Consider the following 21875-nt stretch of genomic DNA (forward strand, 5'->3'; position numbering starts at 1 on the left):
CAGTTTTAATAACAGAGTTAACAAATTAATAAGAATATATTTGTGTATTATTCACACTAATTAAAATAAAATTCAATATGGCAAACTAAAATATTATATGGTAATGTTTTCATACAATGTATTCTAACTATCCTCACTAAAAATTTAAAATTGAAATTGCACTATTAAACATTATTTAGGTGACATGTTTACAAATTGTATTAAAGATGACTAATCAAATAAGTCGTTTGAACATAGTTAATTATTTCTTTAACCTAAGAGCAAACTATACAACAAAAGGAAGCCTTATTTCCCGAGTGTAATTTAAGAATTTGTTTCAATTTGAAATGAAAACATAATAGAACAAACAAGAAAGTACTCATTTAAAATTTGAGGTCATACCTAGTTGCTAACTAGGCTGAAAGTTGCAAAAGTAACAAGATAATATTTTAAAATAAAAAGGTTCAATATTTTAAGTAAAAGAAAAACTGTACCAGAATTTTTTGGAAACAATAATCAATTCGTCCTTAAAATTGGTCAACAAGATCTGGTCAAAAATAGAACATACAATTTGATATACTGAAGACTTATGAATTTCACTTCATATGCTTGCAAATGTCGGATATTGTTAAACAGACTAACCAACCACTATGCGGTTGCAAAAAAGGGTAGAGCAAGTGCAAATCCTTGGGCAGTTGATCCGCCTACAAAAACTTTCCGATTTGCTGTTTCACTCTGCCCTCATCCTGCACCTAGTCATCATTTCACGATTCCACATTGCCCTCGCTGACAGTATAACTATGCTCTGAATCTATGACATTAGCATTAATTGAAGTACAAATAAAAAAGCAAAAACTAAGCACAAACTTGCAGCCTTGCTGCTCCTTAAAGTATCATATAAAAATGCAGCTTGCTGTGATAAAAATAACAACCAAAAATTGCTATCATTAATCAAAGATAGTCACAAATAGCTAAAAAAAATTTTTTAATTATATATTATAAATTTTATAATATATTATAATAAATTATTAATTTAATTATAACTAAGTATATACATTATAACCATAAAATAGTAAAAGACAAAAAAAAATGAAAATATATTTAATTAATGATATTTAACACTAATAAACAGAAAGATAAAAACAAAAACTCATAATTAAAAGCAAAAGAATAAAACAAGAAAAAACAAATTGCATTAAAGTATTTTAAAAAATTCTTGAGTGAAAAATATCATTATTTTTAAAAAAGATTAACCTTCCCCGAGTTACTGAAGAAATATTAACATATATTAGCAATTGGAAAGTCTTTCTTCAATGATAGAGTTGCTTCATTGAAGTCTTTTTTCAAATAAAAATCATGCTTTAACTTTCAGTTAGAAAAAAATCATTTAAAAAATAACAAAATAACTGTGTATTTAATGTTTTTTTTTTCTATATGTATTATCTGTCCTAATTTATACAGGTTTCATGTTTATATCAATAATAGATTTTTAGATGCTAAATATTTTAAAATTTTACCAAAAATTAAAAAATTTCCCTTAAAAAAAAAAAGAAAGCTTTATTTTGTAAGGAAAAAGTGCAAACTTTAAAATGGAAATTCTAGGATGCCTAGTTTGAAAGTGATGGAGTTTGATGTACAGAAATATTGTAAAAATCTTAATTAAAAAACTAATCAAAAAGTAGAAAGTAGCCTCCAGTAATATCTCATTCGGTCACCAACTACTTCCGTGTTGTGTTTCGTATCAGCAAAATAAACTTTGCCCTCAAAACACTCTAAATATACATATAGACACACAAAAACAGATATACTGACATCTTACTTCATTATGTTAACAGATTAATAAAATATATACAAATAATAAAAACGCACTGAGTATGCTTTCTTATACTTATAATATGAAAAGGAATTTTTTTATGCCGAAATTCCCCTTTTAAGGGAATATAAAAGTTTTTAGCAACAATTGATTAATAGAAGAAAAAATTTCATTAAAGCAAATTTTATTATTAAAAATATTTAATACAGGGTATTTGCTACATTTTAGATTTTTAAATTCATGAGTTTCCATGACTAATTCCAAGAATTTTTCATGACTTAACTAAGTTANATTAGCAATTGGAAAGTCTTTTTTCAATGATAGAGTTGCTTCATTGAAGTCTTTCTTCAAATAAAAATCATGCTTTAAATTTTAGTTTGAAAATAAAAATCATTTAAAAAATAACAAAATAATTGTGAAATTAATGTTTTTTTCTATATGTATTATCTGTCCTAATTTATACAAGTTTCATGTTTATATCAATAATAGATCTTTAGAAGTTAAATATTTTAACAAAAATTAAAAAATTTCCCTAATTAAAAAATTAAAAAAAGAAAAAAAGGAAGAAAAAAAAAAGAAAGCTTTAGTTTGTAAGGAAAAAGTGCAAACTTTAAAATGGAAATTCTAGGATGCTTAGTTTGAAAGTGATGGAGTTTGATGTACACAAATATTTCAAAAATCTTAATCAAAAAACTAATCAAAAAGTAGAAAGTAGTCTGCAGTAACATCTCATCTGGTCACCAACTACTTCCGTGTTGTGTTTTGTATCACCAAAATAAACTTTGCCCTCAAAACACTCTAAATATACATATAGACACACAAAAACAGATATACTGACATCTTATTTCATTATGTCAACAGATTAATAAAATATATACAAATAATAAAAACGCACTGAGTATGCTTTCTTATACTTATAATATGAAAAGGAATTTTTTTATGCCGAAATTCCCCTTTTAAGGGAATATAAAAGTTTTTAGCAACAATTGATTAATAGAAGAAAAAATTTCATTAAAGCAAATTTTATTATTAAAAATATTTAATACAGGGTATTTGCTACATTTTAGATTTTTAAATTCATGAGTTTCCATGACTAATTCCAAGAATTTTTCATGACTTAACTAAGTTACTATTTGCTCCGACAAAAACGCAACAATAAATTTAAAAAAGCATTATAATAACATTAATTGAAATGATAGGTATAACCAAAACTGTCATACTCTGCATCTTCATATTTATAGATTTTAAATTTAAAAAACAGAGTAAAGAAAGAGTTGAAGCAATAAAATAGCTGAAAAAAATACAAAAGCAATTTTTTTTTCTTTTTTTTTTGCAGAATTATATTCTACAGATATTTTTCTTGTTCATCGGAAAGGAAAGAAATACTCCTGATTTTTCTGTTCTCATTTCTGAATTTTAAAAAAAAATCGACAATCACTGGCTTGCTCCAATTAGAGTTTGAATTTGATAAAGTAAAAAAAAAAAAATTAAGAACAAAAATTCTGAAATCACAGAAGTTTAAAAGATAATTCGCTCTAGAAATGATGTTTCTTCTTTCATTTTTTGAAAAGAACACTGTGGTTTTTAAAGAACATGATAAAAACAATTTACATTTAAATTAAATATGAGTGTGAGTGGGAATTTTGTTACAAATTCAGATATTTGGAACACCATGAAATGGGGGGGGGATTCCATTTTAAAAATTATAGATTTTTCGGCGACCTAAATCCATGACTTTCCATGATTTTTTTCAAAAAAATAGTTAAAATCATGACATTTCATGACAAATTTTGTTCAATTACGAAATTCCTGACTTTCCATGATTTCTCATGACTTTCCAGGTACGCAGATATCCTGTTAATAACATGTTAAGTATACTTTTTTTTTTCATATTAAATTTTTCTAACTGAAAAAAATAGTAATAATAATAATTACTTTTTTAAAAAAAGGAGAAAAATTAAGAAGATGATGGGTAAAAATTGGAAATTCAATTCAAATTCAAGAAAATTTTTTAAGAGCTGCTTAAACAAGAGAAGGGAAGAAACAAAAGAATTTTATTTAAGTGCTTTTAATGTATCCTTTCCATACATACAAATCTTCAATAAATCTAAAATTTTGTACCATGCATTTTTAAAAAGAAAGTAATCAAAATAGATTAAGATATTAACTGAATAAAAGTGAACATATAGGAAATGTGATCATTAAATAACAATAGATCTTAATTAAATGACTATTATATTCAAGAATGAAAGAAAGATTCCAAAGTAAAACAAAAGAGACTGAAAAAACTAATATATAAACCAATGACGGACTTATTCCAGTTTTTATTAAATATTTTTTTATACTAAGCATAAGGGTTGCCCAAATGAAAAGTGAACATGTGCAATAAAAATCTAGCGATAGCAATGCCATAATTCAGAGTTATAAATAAAGTTTGGAGGAATGCATCGCAGATTTTACGTTACTAATTTACCAATTGATGTGAGAGCATTTAAAGTAAAAGTGAAGTTGAGCAAAAGATGGATGTATCCAGAACAAAATGAGCCACAACATTTTCGAAGTGCAAAAGTTTAGCATAGTGTGCGCAATTATTATAAACTGGTGAGTGTTTTAAGATAAACATGGATACTGTCTAACACAAATGATTTGTGAAGAGCAGGCATCAACACTGGATTTGACGAGCCAATTTGCACTATCTCCAGTGAATCCATTGTTGCAGTCTATGAGAAAATTATAGATATTTCAGGAATCACAACTAAAGATTCTTTCTATCGGAGTAAAGGAACACTGAAAATAAATTCTGCTGGTAAAGACAGCACTACAATGCCTTTTTCTTTCTGGACTTTCTTTTTCTTTTACATTAACTTCAAATGCTCTCATATGAAGTGATAAATCAGTTGTTATATACATGGGTTTACTAATCCAATGAATATACACCCCTTTAAAAATAATGCACATACTAGCTCTTAAAAATTGGCTAGTATTTTTAACCCAAGTTACATGTAATTATTATATGATGTACTCCTCACAACTCTCTACATAAACTAGAATAGAATTGCTATTGCTGCTGTATATTTTACAACTATTTTGTCACCTGTCCACTTTTCTTTTGGGGAACCCTTATTAATTAGATGTTTGAAATTTATCCAAACAATTTTTGTATAATTACTTAATTAAGAACAAATTATTCACCCCCTATATTTTCAGCTCTTCTGTTTTCATCTCTAGAACTAACCATTCTCCTACTCATACGCCAGGGTTGAGTTGTAGGATACGTATTCATTTCTGAAGCCATATAAATGTCTAGAAAAATAAGTAAGAAAATCTAGAAAAATCTGAAAGTGTACACAATTTTGGAGATTTTTTTAAATAATCAATGAAAGTGCCTCACTTAACTTTACAAAACTTGAGAACTTGGTAGATGACTGCATGCAATGCAAAAAACTTTAAAAAAAAGAACAATTTAACTCAAACAGTACAATATCTCTCTTAAGAAATATTATTTTTATTGCAGAAGAAAACAAAACATATAAATATCAAATTCAATTTTAAAGAGAAATAAATACTGGATTTCAGAAATAATAAATATAATACATCCTTATGAAAATAAGCACCTTGAAGCACCATTTTAAAAGCGCTGTGCACCTTTTGTTCACATTCTTTTAGTGGGCCAAAGAAAAAATTAGAATATTTTTAAAAAAGAGCTAGGAATTTTTTAGAATAGCATACATATACCAGACAGCATAATAAAAAGGGTAAATGACAAACTAAAAAACACTACAGTTTGCTCTACTAAAGTATTATTAATGACAAATTTTATAGTAAAGGAATAATAATATATGCTATTTTTAATTTTAGAATGATTTTGTTTAAAACAGAAAGTTTTCACTTAGTGTTGCTAATAAAATTTTGATTCCTGAACAACTCAAAATAGTTTGTGATAAATATATAGAAAATTTTTATAGTACTAGTGCATTAAAAAAAGCAGTATCAATTACTTAATAATCCCTCACACGTAGGGGTGCACAACCTTTTTGAGTGAAGGGCCACTTGCACAGCAGGTTGGCTAACAAAGGACCGCACATGTATTTAGACATGTTAATGACAAATGTAGTAATGTTTATTTATACATTAGCGTTCCATTTTTTTTATCAATAAACTTAGTAATATCAATAACTAAATAGTGCTCCATTATTAGAATTCATTCAAAAATAAAAAAAACTTATACTTTTTTTTTCACAAAAAAAAAACTTGCAATTTTTATCATATGAACAATAGATTTATCAAAATAAATAAACATTGAAGAAAAGAAATGTTTTTTTTTACCATATCATGCAATACGAAAATTCATTTTAGAATTCTAATAAATTACAAAAAAACTGCAATGCCCACAGAAAGAAAGTAGGAAAAAGTTTAGTCATAATTAAGTAATATAAATTCAAATTAAACATTTTAATTTAAGAAAATTGATAGGTTTTAAACAAAAGCCTAAAATAAAAACAAAACTGTGATAGTTCAAAATAAAATTCAATAAGTTTGTAATGTACTTTATTATTTTATTTTATTAATTATTATATTTTCTTATATCGTAAACATTTTCCTTTTTTTTTATCGAAAAAGATCACTTAAGAAACAAAAAATTGAAATCTAAACTACAAACAGTGAGTAGTTTACAAATTCACGTTTTCTGCCATTTTATGAATTTCTCAAGTTGCAATAACATTGCATTTAAATTAGGGAGGGGTGTAACGAGCATTTGGCCCTTTTGTGAAAAATTCAGTTGATTGAATGATCAGTCAAATATTCGGCAAAATATTTTTTAAAAATGTATTTCTCCAAGTTTTTTTTATTTTTGAATTTTTATAGTTATTACGTTCTTTTTTTTAAAATTGTAATCAGACAAGTCAATTTTGTCATTTTTTCGATACTTTGAGAATTGAGAAGGATTTTCTTCCATTTTTTGCTGTTTTTATTATAACCCAGCATTTTAACAGAACGTCTCATACTATTAATTTATTATCACTCTTTCCCTGTACTGTAATATAAATAACCAGTAACATAGACAAGTGTGCTTTTCAGTACTAAAGTTTTGTTTCAGGAACTAAGAAATATTTGTTTTTTCTGTTTTTCTCTTTTTAGGCATTTTTATTATGACTCAGCATTTTTTTTAAAAATAAAGTTACTAATAAAATTTATTTTATAGCAATATTTTTTCCTCTAAAATTATGGCAATGAGAAAAATTTAAATTGAGATTTTCAGCATAAGATTTTCATTTAAAAAAATAACGTTTTTTCTATCTTTTTATTTTTTTTAAATAAAAAAAAAACTTTTTTTAGACGTTTTCATTATAACTCAGTAATTTTTAATAGCATTTCTGTTGACTTAATTCTTTTTTCTTGGCTTTTTCTGGTAATTGAAAAACTGAGATGTTCAGCTTTAAAAAAAATTTTCAAAAATTAAGATTGATTTTTATGTTCTCTGTTTCGCTTTTCGACATTTTCAAAAACGTTCTTGATTGGCCTTATTTTTTAGAGTTAATTTATGAATACGTTTTTCCAGGAAATATTATTCTGAGCATTGAAATTTTAGTTTCAGTGTTGCTATACTGCTAAAAGATTTTGCTATTTGGCCCCAAGTGAACGGCGTTCAATAGATTTTTTCTTCTTTTTTTTGCCGAATATTTGGTTTTTGATCAAATCACAATTCATTACCACATTCAACCAAATCATATTCGTTGCGGAAATAAAAAAAAACGAAGAAAATATAACTAGGATTTACTATAAAACTGTACCGTATCAAAAAGGGATTATTTAACTGCGTGATTAACAATCACGTGTCGTAATAACATCATAGTTAAATAACGGGATCATCAATATCATGTGGAAAAGTATAGAAATATTGGGAAAAAATATATTTATGCTGAACTCAGCACGAATAAAGCGTGTCCAATGCATGATTTAAAATTTGCAGGTCGTAATAGAATAATTGGAATTCTTTATAATAGGTGGGAACGCATAGCAATAACTGCCGAAAAAAATTGTTGAAAAAAAAAAACAAAGTGCAAAAAAGATAAAAAATCACTTAGATTTAAGATGAAATCGTCACAAATAAAGTGCACAAAAAGTGGTTATTTAAATTTGCGATCTGAAACTCGTGTTTTAATAAAAATTCGGGATTTTCGAAATCCCGTAGAAAAGCGGAAATAACTGTTTAAAAAAATTATTTATATTCACTTAATCAACAAAAAATCACTTGGCTTAAAGAAAGTTAGCTTAGAAGCACGTTAGAAAGTTGGCTATAGAAGAAAGTTGACTAAAGAAGTTGGCTTAAAGAAAGCACGTTAAACGTACATTTACTAAAGAATCTGTTAAAATTGATTGTGTCAAAACGTGATGACTAAAAAGTGCGATTAAAAATTGCCATTTTGTAAAAAAATTTTATTGTGTTTAGAAGCTCTCGAGGGCCGCACTTCAGTAGTCGAAGGGCCGCAGGTTGTGCACCCCTACCTCACAGCAATATTTAATTGAAATTTCAACATTGTTCAATATTTCCATAATCAAATAATTTTAAAGTAGACTTTCAATAATCTTAAAACAAAAACACAGTGAATATGCCACTTACTGTTTTTCAACAAAAGTGGTTTCAATTCTCAATTTAAAAATTTAGGATATGAATACTATATTATTGATAAGAATCAACAAAAAAACTCCAACCTACAGGATTTGCTACTGCATTTGCTGAAAATAACAAATAAGCACATGACAACTGTATTCATCACCATAAAATTCTGATAATTTATTTTATGATTTGAGTTTCTTTTTCATACAATAATTGAATTCCTAAAAAATTTGAAACAATGAGTCCAGAAAGTTAGGGTAATATGTCTGATCCATTATTATCAATTGATGATCGAAATTATTAATTGAGTCGCGTTCTCATAAAATGACAGCATTCCTAAAAAGTTTGAAACTACTAATGCTGTACGTAAAGTTATATACTTGATTCATGCCTAAGATTGATGGACAGTTCATAAGTTTGAACTGTCGAACTTTGTACAGTTAACTAGTGATATGTGATTCTTAAAAGCATTATAAATTAATATACAAAACTTTTGATTCTTTACATGTATTATTTTTAAATCCACATTTATAGTATACTCTTGATATCTCTAAATTGAAGGGATTCTAAAAAAAATTGGAGATAGCTAGTTTTTGAGATAACATTCAGAACTAAATATGTTCTAAAAAGTAGAAAATATATTCTAAAATATTACTCTAAAATGTTGAGTCTTGAAACATAAGAATAGCTATTATTAAATATGTATGTAATGATAGTTGACTATAAGTGTAAATACAACAATGGTAATTTTATTTTTAAACGTAAGACAAAAATAATTATGAATTAACTAGAAAAAAAATCGGTTTACAATAAACTTACTTTGTAATTTTTACGAGAAAATTCAATTTCTATTTTGAAAAAAATTTGACAGTACAAGGTTTTGAGAAGAAACTCTTCAACATAGTCATTCAAATTAACATTCGGTGGATATATAATGCCAAGGGGAAAAATATTTTTTTTGACATAACAAGGTTTTCAAGATATCAAAGAGTCCACTGTTTTTAAAAAAAAAAAAGAAAAAAGGATGATCTGAACACACACAAATTGGGAATATCGGGAAAAAAAGTTAAAAATTAGGACAAATTAGGGCGAAATACTTTTCAATAAAGAAAATAGAGACAATCTAAACGACTATGAGCCCTGTATTCTCTTTTATAATTCAAACCTATCTTATTAGAAATCACAACTCAAAACTAAGCAACTTTATAATGATTTACATTGAGTTTAATATGTAGTAATATGATTTTTTAACTATTAGAACTTGCATTTTTTCAATTAAGAACATAATTGAGGAATTAGCTTTTATAATCACTTACAAAGTAAAATAAAATAAAAATAATAGTAAACTATCTGCACACACAATTTAAAGTAGCTGCTAACTCACAATATTCCTTGAAAATTAAATTTAAAAAAAAAAAACAGCAAAACATTACACATTTTTCTAACATTTCCATAAATTTTTTAATAAAATTCATATTCTAGTATATAAATTTATTTATTTTTTTCAAAAAATATCTCTTCTAGGAATATCTGCTCCTAGAGATGCTATTTTTTTTTCACAAAAGCACATTTTTTTTTTTCAAAATAAAAAATTTTTTTTAATAAACTATCTGAAAAAGTATCCAAGCACAGTTTGCATATATGTGTCAATGTATTATTATCAAATAATTTTTTCACTTTCTTACAGATCCCATGGTTATTCCTTGAACAATTCTGACCAAAAGCAGCTCCTTCACTTTTTTAATGCTCTATCTGTTTTACTTTCTCTAAGTCAATTATTTTTCCAGTTTTTTATAAATTGCAGAAAAATTGTAATAAAAAACAACTCTCGAAATTTGTACTAGCCCAGCCTTTTTTAATCATCAAAAATTGTTTCTTAATATTTTCACTTAGTCTATCTTTTTTATTTAAAATTCTTTAAAGAAAAACACGAAAAATCTTAAAAATCACAAAAAGTCAATTATTTTTTCTAATTTTTCAGATTCTTATAATCTCTTTAAAAGCTGCTAATAATTTTATTTCATCATCCATTCATTCCACAAGGCCTGTGCAAAAGACTTCAAATTATTAGCCAGTAAATTAGGCAAATATCAAAAGTATTACCCAAAGGCAAATCTGAACAATTTTTTTTAATTGATTTTTTTTTCCGTCGAAAACAAAAAATTTGTTGTTATTTTATAAAATATAAATTCAAATCAAGAGTCATTTTAAAGTTGGGGAGGAGTAAATGAGCAATGAATGAGGAGAGGATGAAAAATGCATACATTGTTTTATCTTCTTAGAGGAAAAAAAATTCTAGCAACAATTTTATCTTGACCACAGTTGGGCTCAAAATTGACTCAATATGAGTCCTATATGAACATGCACAGAGGGACCAGCAATGGAATGTCTAGATTTTTTAATATTGGTCCTATATAGGGCTAATATAAGACTATATACACCCAATATAGGACCAACAATGGCTGAATAATTAATATAAAATACCGGATGAATTTCACCAAATTCACGATTCTATCACATTTGGTGGGGGGACCAATGCTTACTGCAGGCCCTGATTCCACATTTTTGCCAGAAACTATTTTTATCTTTAACCTTTTCGTCTTCCCCATTCAAAATTATCAACCTTGATTATATGTATACTAGAAATGTAGTGGCTTAGGGGATGGAGCACTCACCTTCCAATGAGGTGAACCGGGTTCGAATCCCAGTGATAGTTGATTCGAATTCCACACCCGACTCACATTGACCACAGTGCTGACGTAAAATATCCTCAGTGGTAGACGGATCATGGGTTAGAGACCCCTTGCCGTCAGGCTAACTGTACGAGGTTTTCCTCTCCATGTAACGTAATTGCGGGTTAGCTCCACCAAAAAGTCTTCCACAAGGGCTTATTTCTCCCAATACTTGATCCAGGAGTTCCCTTGTCTTCTGGATTGGGTTCAAAATTATAAGACTACAGAGTTGAACATTGGTAGTTGTAAACCCTAAATTGTGTCAGCCGCTCAACAAGAGTTATAAAATTGCAATATATGTGTATACTAGAATTAAATTTTACATTAAAAACTCTTACTTATTATAAGTCAACATTATATTTGCAATCAAGGATCCTAAAAATTGATAGTGAATTCTATTTAATGCTAATTGTTTTTAATATAATATGGCAATAGTTGATAAATTATTGTTAATTTGATTCCTTTACGGCTATACTGAATTAACCATACTGAGTTTTGTAAACCTGGATGAAAGCAGTTTTATGTGTTTACCTCGAGGCTGAGTTTCAACTATAGTTTCTTGTCTATTGGAATGTGGCACATTATTGAAAATTCTCTTGTAGTGATTGTACACAGCAACAGCAAGAACTTTCTTGGCATACTGTTGTCCTACCACATGCTTCTCAATGTATTCAAAAATCTATAAAATATTCATAAAGAATTATACAAATTTTGGAAAAGTGTAAAAATGTGTGAAAACACATTTAAATAGTAAAACATTCATTTTTATTAAAACATTTCATTATCAGGGTTAGGTTTTTGACAACAAAAACCAGTTTCTTGATGTAGCATGTGTTTCAACCATGCTTCAACTGGATTAAACAGTCAAAAACCCAACATTTTAGGTATGTTATTTTTGACACAGAATACAATTAATAGTATACCTCAAAATATAATAAAAAGTTCTTAAAATTATTTCAGTATTATAAACAGGATTTTTTAATTTACTTGTATATTAAACAATTGTATTTGTATAATACCATAACGCAGGTGGAGTAATAACTGTTTAGTACCATATTGAATCTTTTGATTTGAATTTAAAAACCAAGAAAGTTTCTATCATATTTTTAAGTTAAGTTATTTACATTAAATAAATGATCATTCATCAGCATTATGACAAAAACTGCTATAAAACAAATAATCTCTTACTAGTCATGATCAAAACTACCAAGCAACATTAGATAACATAGCTACTTTTAACCTTTACCAATAACTAATTTTGAATGTATATGTTTAATAAGACAGTGAAGATGATAATTCCTGAGCTTCCGATTCAATTAAAATTGGCAAAGACCAAGGATAGTTTTGCATTGCCTATTCCCGAGTAGATTCTACTTGTAGAGTTTTTAATCCTTCAAGGTATTTTGGAAAGGATGAATAAGGTATGCAAAAAATGGAAAGGTTCCAAAGTCTGCACTATTCTTTTTTCTACAATATTAGAATATGGTTGAAGAAAATTTTCTTTTGTAAGTCCCAACAAAATCGAACACGCATCAGCTAATGTTCTATCGTCTCTCTGTCCTTTTTTTTTTATTATTAAAAACCAGTTACGGAAATTATATTAAATTAATGAAAGTGAAATTATGGAAATCAACAAAAAAAACTTAAAGGAAGTACAATTTTAGATTTTATCTATAAAAATACATGTTCTGTCGAACTGTTACATAAATAGCTTATAAATTTTAGTTATATATATATAGATATATATATATATATATTTATATATATGATTAGTAATTTTGTATCATTTTCATTTGATTTGCTATNATATATATATATATATATATATAATAAATATATCTAATTACATAAAATGTAATAAAAATTAAAAAAAAAGAAAGAAGAAGTTATCAGAAATTTGGTTAAGCTTACAATATAATCGCAACTTTATCCGTTGAAAGTCTTTCAACAATAGGGCACAGAATTCCAAAAAAATATTGTCCTAACACACTTTTAAAGATGCAAGTAGTGAGAGCTGTGCACAAGAGGCATTAAAAATATTTATCTAATTTATAATGAATTTTATAAATTTAATTCAAGGATAACTGATGATATCAGATTTGATATGTAAATTCATTATATCAATTATACATATAAAAAACATTAAAATACTGCAATAAACTGTTCAAGCAGATCCCACACATATTATAGAAAAAAGATATGTTGGATTTTGACTTGCTTTGTTGATTTTCCTACCAGAGGGTGGTATTAAAAGCAAGCAAAACTAGTTTAATACAACACAATAAATATTTTTTCCTATTAAATAATCATTAAATTTCATGTACATATGGCATACATCATACATATATTTGTAATAGAAGTAATTTTTCACGTAACAATTAAAAAAGTACGACTTTACACAGAGTCAAGGAATAAAATATACTCCCCCTTTTTCTTATACATAATATTATCATGCATTTTAGGCAATATATATTAAAACTCAAAACGAAAAATCACTTTTTTTTATATAGTATCATCAAATAAACAATATCTCAAACTACTCCATTTCCGAAGTCTGTAAAAAATTCACCCAACTATTGAGACAAGTAATTTTATCTTTAAATAATGGTTGTAATGTGTACTACAGGGTATTCAAGTTAGATGTACTGTAATATTAGATTTGTAACTGCTCCTTACGGAAAAGTACCCGAAAGAAAAAAGAATGAGATAAAATAGTTAACCTTCTCATGTTAAAAATAATGAATCATGACTAAAAATAAAAAATAAACATTAGAAATTATGCATGAAAAATTATGAATCAATAATGATTATGTAATTGTATGAAAATGATATTTCTCTATAAAAACAAATAAAATTCTGGAAAAAAAACTAATTTCATGAATGTGTATTTTAAAATATTTATTTAGTGTATTTTAAAATAAGCAAAGCCCAAAATAAAAATATTACAAATTGATCTGAGTGTCTTCTAATCAGATTTTCATGTATTAAGATGGAATCTTTATATTCTGCAGTAAAAATCTAAGTTACCTTTGTTCTAAAAAATATCAACATATTTCAAGTGTGCTGTTCTAACACATTAAAACTCCATTTCACTGCTTGAATTTCTGATCATATTTATATAATTGTTAACAGTACTACCACATACATGTAAAAGTTTTAAAAAAATTAACCAATACTCATAAATGTATAAAAAAAAGTTTCAACCTTTTTAGGGGGAGGTGGTGCATGTTTACGAGAACTTGTTCGGTCTCCAAGAATCTGATGGCGACCCTCTTTAAGAGTTCTCTTAGCATCAACTTCAGAAAGAATAATAAAAAAGTGGCTGCAGTTTTCACATTTTACAAACCGGCTGGAGGCTAAAAATAGAAAACAAGTTCAAACTAAACAAAATTTTGAATATGGTATTTTGTAACTCAATCAAATGGTTTATTAAAACATAGTTGAATCACATAAATATATACAAAGTAATAAAGCAATTTAATACTGAAAAAATACGACAGAGTCTGCAGGATTGGCCGGAAGAAACCTATTTCTTCTAGGACAGTGGAAAAAATTGGAAGAACCAAAGAAGAAACTTAAAGTGAGTATTATAAGAATATAAAAATTTGAACAATTAAATATAATACAATAACAGAATCTAGTTGCTGACAACTTTCCGGAAGAAAAAAAATTTTCAGAAAACTTTACACTTTAAACTTTTTTCTGGTAACTTCAATAAAATAATTTTTTATGATTTCTTAAAAAATTCAACTAAAACTGAAGTATGATTATAAAAGTATGGCTATGTGCTAAATATCAAGATTAACGGTCATCACTTGCCTTGTGGCAACTAAATAAAAAAAAACAGTGGTCACTGAAAATATTATCATTTGCCACCCGGCCGCCACTGTCCCTATCTCAGTTATTGGCAATTAAAAGCTTAATTAAAAAACCTAGACGTTGCTAATGCTGTGATACTGTGGGCATCTTTTTTATGCTCTTTCTTAGTTAATAAGTTATACGCAAGGGAAATTGTGTATAAAACTGTGAATAATAACTTTAAATTATCAAAAAACATTCCTTTTTAAAATGAAATAATTTCCAGTTCTCATAATTAACACTTCATAATACAATAAATGTTAATGTCATTAATTAGTTAGTGTAAAAAAATTTATTTAAAATGAAAATTTTTAGATTTTAAGAGTAATTTAAAAACTAATTTGTTGCTAATTGTTACATTTTTTGGCTTCGAAAAAAAAAAGTGGCCACTTAAAATTGAGTTCTACTGGCCACCAGTGAAATTTCCTAATCTTGATCATTGCTATATATAGTACAAGGTGCGTAGCCAGATTTTTCAACAAAAAATAAGCACCTTTAAAGTACTTTTTCAACACTCAAAAAAAAAACATTTTATCACTTTCCAACAAAGAAAATCATAATTAGGATCCATGCAGTTATAAAAATTATTTTTTTCTATCATTTAAAGTTCTTAATTTATAAACATAAAATGAATAAAATTCAAAAACTTTACATAATCATGATAAAATAACTATTTTCTGATAAATATTGCAGAGAAAATTGTAAAAATCACACATTGTTTCAAGTTTAGAACAACAATCGACACGGCAAAGGAAAAATCTCTTCTTAAAAGATAGAAAGCTAAGCACTTTTTACCAACCCCGAATAAAAAAAGCACCTTTAAGGGCTTTTAATAAACATAAATCAAAAATAAGCGCTTTTTAAAAACACTACCTATGCACCCTGTAGTAGCTAATGGGGTTTTTTTTTTAACATTAAACCAACCATTAAATAAAATTTTTTGCAAAGACAGATCATGATCAATCAGGGCTTTGAATGGACGAGTTAGAATGTATATAAAAGATATTTACAAACACTTCAAGATATTTCATGAGGATATATATATTTACAGCAATTTATTTATTAAAATAAAACTCAGGAAAATAATACATACTAACAAAAGTTTCTACAGTAGTGCAAACTGTACCACACTTCGGGCATCGAAGCAGGCCATCACGTCCATTACCACCATCACTACCTTTAGATGAAGACTTTTTGCCATCTCTATTTTTTACACTTGAATCATTATCTTTCCCACCAGAATTTGAAGAACTGCACAAAGCTCTGGTAAAGGTTACAGGATAAAACCCTTTGCATAGATTAGGTCCGCTTTTTGCATCTCCAAGAAATTTTATTATGCCTGGAAAAAATTGCATTTAAATTTTGTTCTATATTGGCAGGCTTACATAGTGACTTTAATTTTAAGAGATGCATCAGAAATCTGATTTAAGCCACCAGTATAAGACAACACTTGCAGTTTAACGATATAACGATACAACATGCAAAGATCCTTGCCTACTCTAACTTGTCTAGCTGCTAAGATGTTGATTGCGTCTAGTTACGAAGACAATGTGAGTAACATGATGATGAATGACGAAGAGCGAATTGAATCAGAACTCCTGGTTTCATACGAGGATCAGCATTGAAATATAGAACACAATGCATAGTTTCTTTATTCGCCATTTTTGTCTTTGGGATTTTACATTTTTAAAAGATTATTTTCAGCAGGGCTTACGTTATTTTGCGATTGCTCGGCATTTTATTTCGTCGAGACTAACTTTTCTTGTCAATTATTTTCAGTGCGACTTTTGCTACTTATTGATTGTTTTTTTTATGTATTATTTTTTCACTTTTTTCTTTCTTTATTTTTTTTGTCTGTCAAAATTTAACGATTCTGGTCAATTATTTTTAGTAGACCTACTGTTACTTTGCGATCGCTGTTATCTAAAATTTTCATTCTTAACTCAATCTATTAATGAAAGGAAAATATGAATAAAAAAAGATTCTTCATTGATTTTTTTTAATTATTGTTCTTAATTTTAAGTGATCCAATTTAATAGGGGTATTTTGTATTTAAAGAATTAATACTTTGTTATAAAAACTTAGTTTATTTTTTTAATTTATTCATGTACATAAGTATAATAGTTTGATAGAATTTGATTATTTTCATACGAATAAATCTTCAGTTGTTCTTAATTATAAAAAAATTAAAACAAATCTGAGATTTATTTAATTTGCTTTTATTTTTGATAAAATTAAAACAAAGTTTGCATTAATTTTTATAAAAAAATTTGGCTATTAGTTAAAACGAATTAATTTTTCTAATTAAATAAAAAGTCAAGCAATGTTTTGACACTTTTTAATAATTTAACAACACTACTTATAGCACTTTTTTTTTCAATTTTTCTTAAAATACTTTCAATACATGCTTGATTGATAATTTGTTAGATAGTCAGTATGTTTTTTAATCCAATAAATCTTTAGTCCATTTTATTTTCAAAGAAGAAATTAAAAATAAATAACTTACACTTATTATAGAATTTGACCATACAACTTTATTATTTTAAATTAATAAATAAAAAGAAGGTCTAACGATGTTCTTCAAAAAATAATTTTAAAAAAGGTTTTACTAAAGAGAGCATTTCTTTGGTTTGTTTTTACTTTCGTTTTTTTTTTTTTTTTTTTCCTTTTAATTTTTAATGTAAGTAAATAAATAATTTGTCACAGTTTTATTATTTTTTTTAAACCAATAAATCATAAACCATTTTTAATTTTAAAAAAAGTAAGAAAAAAAAAACCTGTGTTTGTTTTCATTTTAAGACATCCATCGTAAGTCAATTCATATTTATTATTTTAATTGAAAAAATTAAGGAATGCTATTGATGTTATAGAAGAATTTTTTCAGAATTAACAATTTCTTTTGTAATAGATCCATTCCTTTTATTTATTATTGATTGATTTAAAGATTTCTGATAGATAATTTTCAAACATATGTTAAATCGCGAAACATTGCTATATTGAGATATCTAACAGACAATATAACATACTATAAAATTTCTTATGTAGCCCAGTTCTAATTATGATACTAAAAAATATAAAGCTTTCATAAACTGAAAATTTGTAGCAATGTAAGTGAATTTACAATGAAATTTTAACAAATCGAAAGCACAAAGGATGTTTATTCACATTTGTCTTTCAATAAAAAAAAATTATAATACTAACAATTTGAAACAGTTAGTCGTGAAGAAGATATTTACATTTGTTCTAGCTCAGCACCCAGAATTTGTCAGTTCTTGAATAGAATTATTATGCATGTTAGAATTTAACAGTTATATTTAGGTTATATAATTAGGTATTTAAAGGTTATAAAAATAATAAAAGCTTAATTCCAGAAATTCTGGTTTATGCAGGCCAGCAATAATGCACATATCAAATACAACAATTTCGCTAACTTTAGTGATAATAATGCTCATTAAATACAAAACTATCACTATCGTTTTAAATAATTAAGATTATCAAATATGATAATACTGCAATCATTATCAATAACAACATTGTAAAAGAAAATATATTGAGTGTAACGATAATTACTGAATTAGATATTATAAGAGTTGATAAATTCTAAAGGATCTAACCAAAATATTGACCAATTAAAATTATAAATAAGTTAAAATAGGATAAATATTGCGAGATTTGAAATCTTATCAAAGTCTGGAACTTATCAATTAAAGGGACCAATATTCGTTTTGGCAACAACTCAAAACAAGTAATCGTGAATACATAGTTCATATAACTGATAAGTGCCTTATTTTATCACACTAATAAAATTATCACAACTTTTTAAAAATGTCTTAAAAAATATAATTAACTTACATTTTTTAGTGTGTTGAGACAGAAGTCCTCTCTTCACCAAATGAACGGCAGTGAAGGACATTGTAGCAACTATAAATTTTTAATCTGAAATTAAAGTAAACGTTAGATGCATGAAGGAATCTGATAACAGGTCATCTAGTAGAATATTATTGTGATCATACAATTTTTCCAATGTGCAATTTTTTAAAAAAAAAAAAATACATAGANATAACTTGTCTAGTGGCAAAGATGTTGATTGCGTCTAGCTACAAAGACAATGTGAGTTTCGTGATGATGACTGATGAAGAGCAAATTGAATGAGAACTCCCGGTTTCATGCAAAGATCAGCATTGAAATATAGAACGCAATGCATAGCTTACTTATGCGATACTTTTGTCTTTGGGATTTTACGTTCTTTTAAGATTATTTTCAGCAGGACTTATATTATTTTGCGATCACAGTGCATTTTATTTCGTCGAGACTAACTTTTCTTGTAACAGTTTGTCATTTTATTATGACAATTATTTTTAGTAGACCTACTGTTACTTTGCGATCACTGTTATCTTAAATTTTCATTCTTAACTCAATCTATTAATTAAAAGAAAATAGGAATAAAAAAAGATTCTTCATTGATATTTTTAATTATTGTTTTTAATTTTAAGGGATCCAATTTAATAGGGGCATTATGTATTTAAGTAATTTATACTTTGTTATAAAATTGTTATAAATTTAATTTATTTAATGCACATAAGTATAATAGTTTGATAGAATTTGATTATTTTCATACCAATAAATCATCAGTTGTTTTTAATTATAAAAAGATTAAAGCAAAGTTTGTGTTAATTTTTATAAAAAAAATTGGCTATTAGTTCAAACAAATTAATTTTTTTAATTAAATAAAAAGTCGAGCAATGTTTTGACACTTTTTAGTAATTTAACAACAGTACTTATAGTACTTTTTTTAAATTTTTCTTAAAATACTATCAATACATGTTCGTTTGATAATTTGTTAGACTGTCCATATGCTTTTTAAACCAATAAATCTTTAGTCCATTTTATTTTCAAAGAAGAAATTAAAAATAAATAACTTACACTTATTATAGAATTTGACTATTAGTCAATACAACTTTATTACTTTAAATTAATAAATAAAAGAAGGTCTAATAATGTTTTTCAACAAATAATTTTAACGGTTTTACTAAAGAGAACATTTCTTTTATTTGCTTTTACTTTTTTTCCCCTCTTAATTTTCAATGTAAGTGAGTAAAATAATTTGTTACAGTTTTTTATTATTTTTAAACCAATAAATCATAAACCATTTTTAATTTTAAAAAAAAAAGCTTGTACTTGTTTTCACTTTAAGACATCGATCTTAAGTCAATTCATATTTATTATTTTAATTGAAAAAATTATGCAATGCTATTGATGTTATCGAAGCATTTTTTAGAACTAACACTTTCTTTTGTAATAGATTCATTCCTTTTATTTATTATTCATTGATTTAAAGATTTCAGATAGATAATTCTCGAGCATATGTTAAATCGCGATACATTGCTATATTGCGATGCCTAACAGACGATATAACATAATATAAAATTTCTTACATGGCCCAGTTATAATTATGATACTAAAAAATACAAAGCTTTCATAAACTGAAAATTTGTAACAATATAAGAGAATTTACAATGAAATTTTAACAAATTGAGAGCACAAAGGATGTTTATTCACATTTCTCTTTCAATAAAAAAATTTTAATAATAACAATTTGAAACAGTTATTCGTGAAGAAGATATTTACAGTTGTTCGATTAACACAGCACCCAGAATTTGTCAGTTCTTGAACAGAATTATTATGCATGTTAGAATTTAACAGTTGTATTTGCATTATAAATAGGTATTTAACGGTTATAAAAATAATAAAAGCTAAATTAAAGAAATTCTGGTTTATGCAAAGCTTAATTCTGGTTCATGCAGACCACTAATAATGCACATATCAAATAAAAGAATTTCGCTAACTTTAGTGATAATAATACTCATTAAATACAAAACCATCACTATCGTTTTAAATCATTATGATTATCGAATATGATAATACTGCAATCATAATCAATAACAACATCGTAAAAGAAAATATAATGAGTATAAAGATAATTACTGAATTAGATATCGTAAGTGTTGATAAATCCTAAAAGATCTAACCAAAATATTGACCAATTAAAATTATAAATTAGTTAAAATAGGAAAAATATTGTGAGATACTTGAAATCTTATCAAAGTCTGGAACTTATCAATTAAAGGGACCAATGTTGTCTCGGCAACAACTCAAAACAAGTAATCGCGAATACATAGTTCATGTAACTGATAAGTACCTTATTTTATCACACTAATAAAATTAGCACAACTTTTAAAAAATATGTTAAATAATATAATTAACTTACATTTTTTAGTGTGTTGAGACAGAAAACCTCTCTTCACCAAATGAACGGCAGTGAAGGACATTGTAGCAACTATAAATTTTTAATCTGAAATTGAAATAAACATTAGATGAATGAACAAATCTAATAACAGGTCATCTACTAGAATATTATTGTGATCATACAATTTTTGCAATGAGCAATTTTTAAAAAAAAAATGCATAGAGGTTTGTCCAAGAGTGTATAAGAGTTACACTTGCTGGCTGCTGCATGGAAGTTGCCAAGACTTGGCGATTATCGTGCTGCAAGTCAGGACGCAAAAATCTTCCCAAATCCATGGTAGATCACCAGTTTTCAAACTCGCTGATTTAGCTGTAGGGGTGCACAACATTTTAGAGTGAAAGGCCACTTGCACAGAAGGTTGACAAAAGAAGGGTTGCACACATATTTAGTCATGTTGGCAGTAAATATGATAAGGTTTGCATGAACTAATGTGTTCAAAGAATTTAATTGTTTTATCAGTGAACTTAGAATTATTTAACTATTAGAATTCATTCAAAAATGAAAAAGCTGATACTTTTAATTATAATTGTTCTCTTTTATCAATAATTGATTTATTTATATATATAT

General features: G+C 26.4%; 1 protein-coding gene across 8 annotated transcripts in view; it reads right to left on the reverse strand.

Annotated features, from left to right (window-relative positions):
• The window catches only part of LOC107455471 (Caseinolytic protease chaperone subunit), a 38828-nt gene that overhangs the window by 14325 nt on the left and 2628 nt on the right, over positions 1–21875 (reverse strand). For 4 of the 8 annotated variants that reach the window (XM_016073050.3, XM_071183108.1, XM_016073058.4 and 1 more), the window contains exons 2-6: positions 21270–21353; positions 16095–16340; positions 14348–14499; positions 11675–11822; positions 4985–5095 (exon numbers count right to left, since the gene is read on the reverse strand). In XM_016073050.3, the coding sequence (XP_015928536.1) occupies positions 4985–5095; positions 11675–11822; positions 14348–14499; positions 16095–16340; positions 21270–21330 (718 nt within the window). In that variant the 5' untranslated portion in view covers positions 21331–21353. Of the gene's footprint in view, positions 1–4984; positions 5096–11674; positions 11823–14347; positions 14500–16094; positions 16341–18853; positions 19009–21269; positions 21354–21875 lie in introns of those variants that run through there. The other 4 variants (XM_016073075.3, XM_071183109.1, XM_043049906.1 and 1 more) reach the window with 3 other exon arrangements.

This window comes from Parasteatoda tepidariorum, chromosome 7 (genome assembly GCF_043381705.1).
Source record: "Parasteatoda tepidariorum isolate YZ-2023 chromosome 7, CAS_Ptep_4.0, whole genome shotgun sequence".
NCBI classification, from domain to species: domain Eukaryota; kingdom Metazoa; phylum Arthropoda; class Arachnida; order Araneae; family Theridiidae; genus Parasteatoda; species Parasteatoda tepidariorum.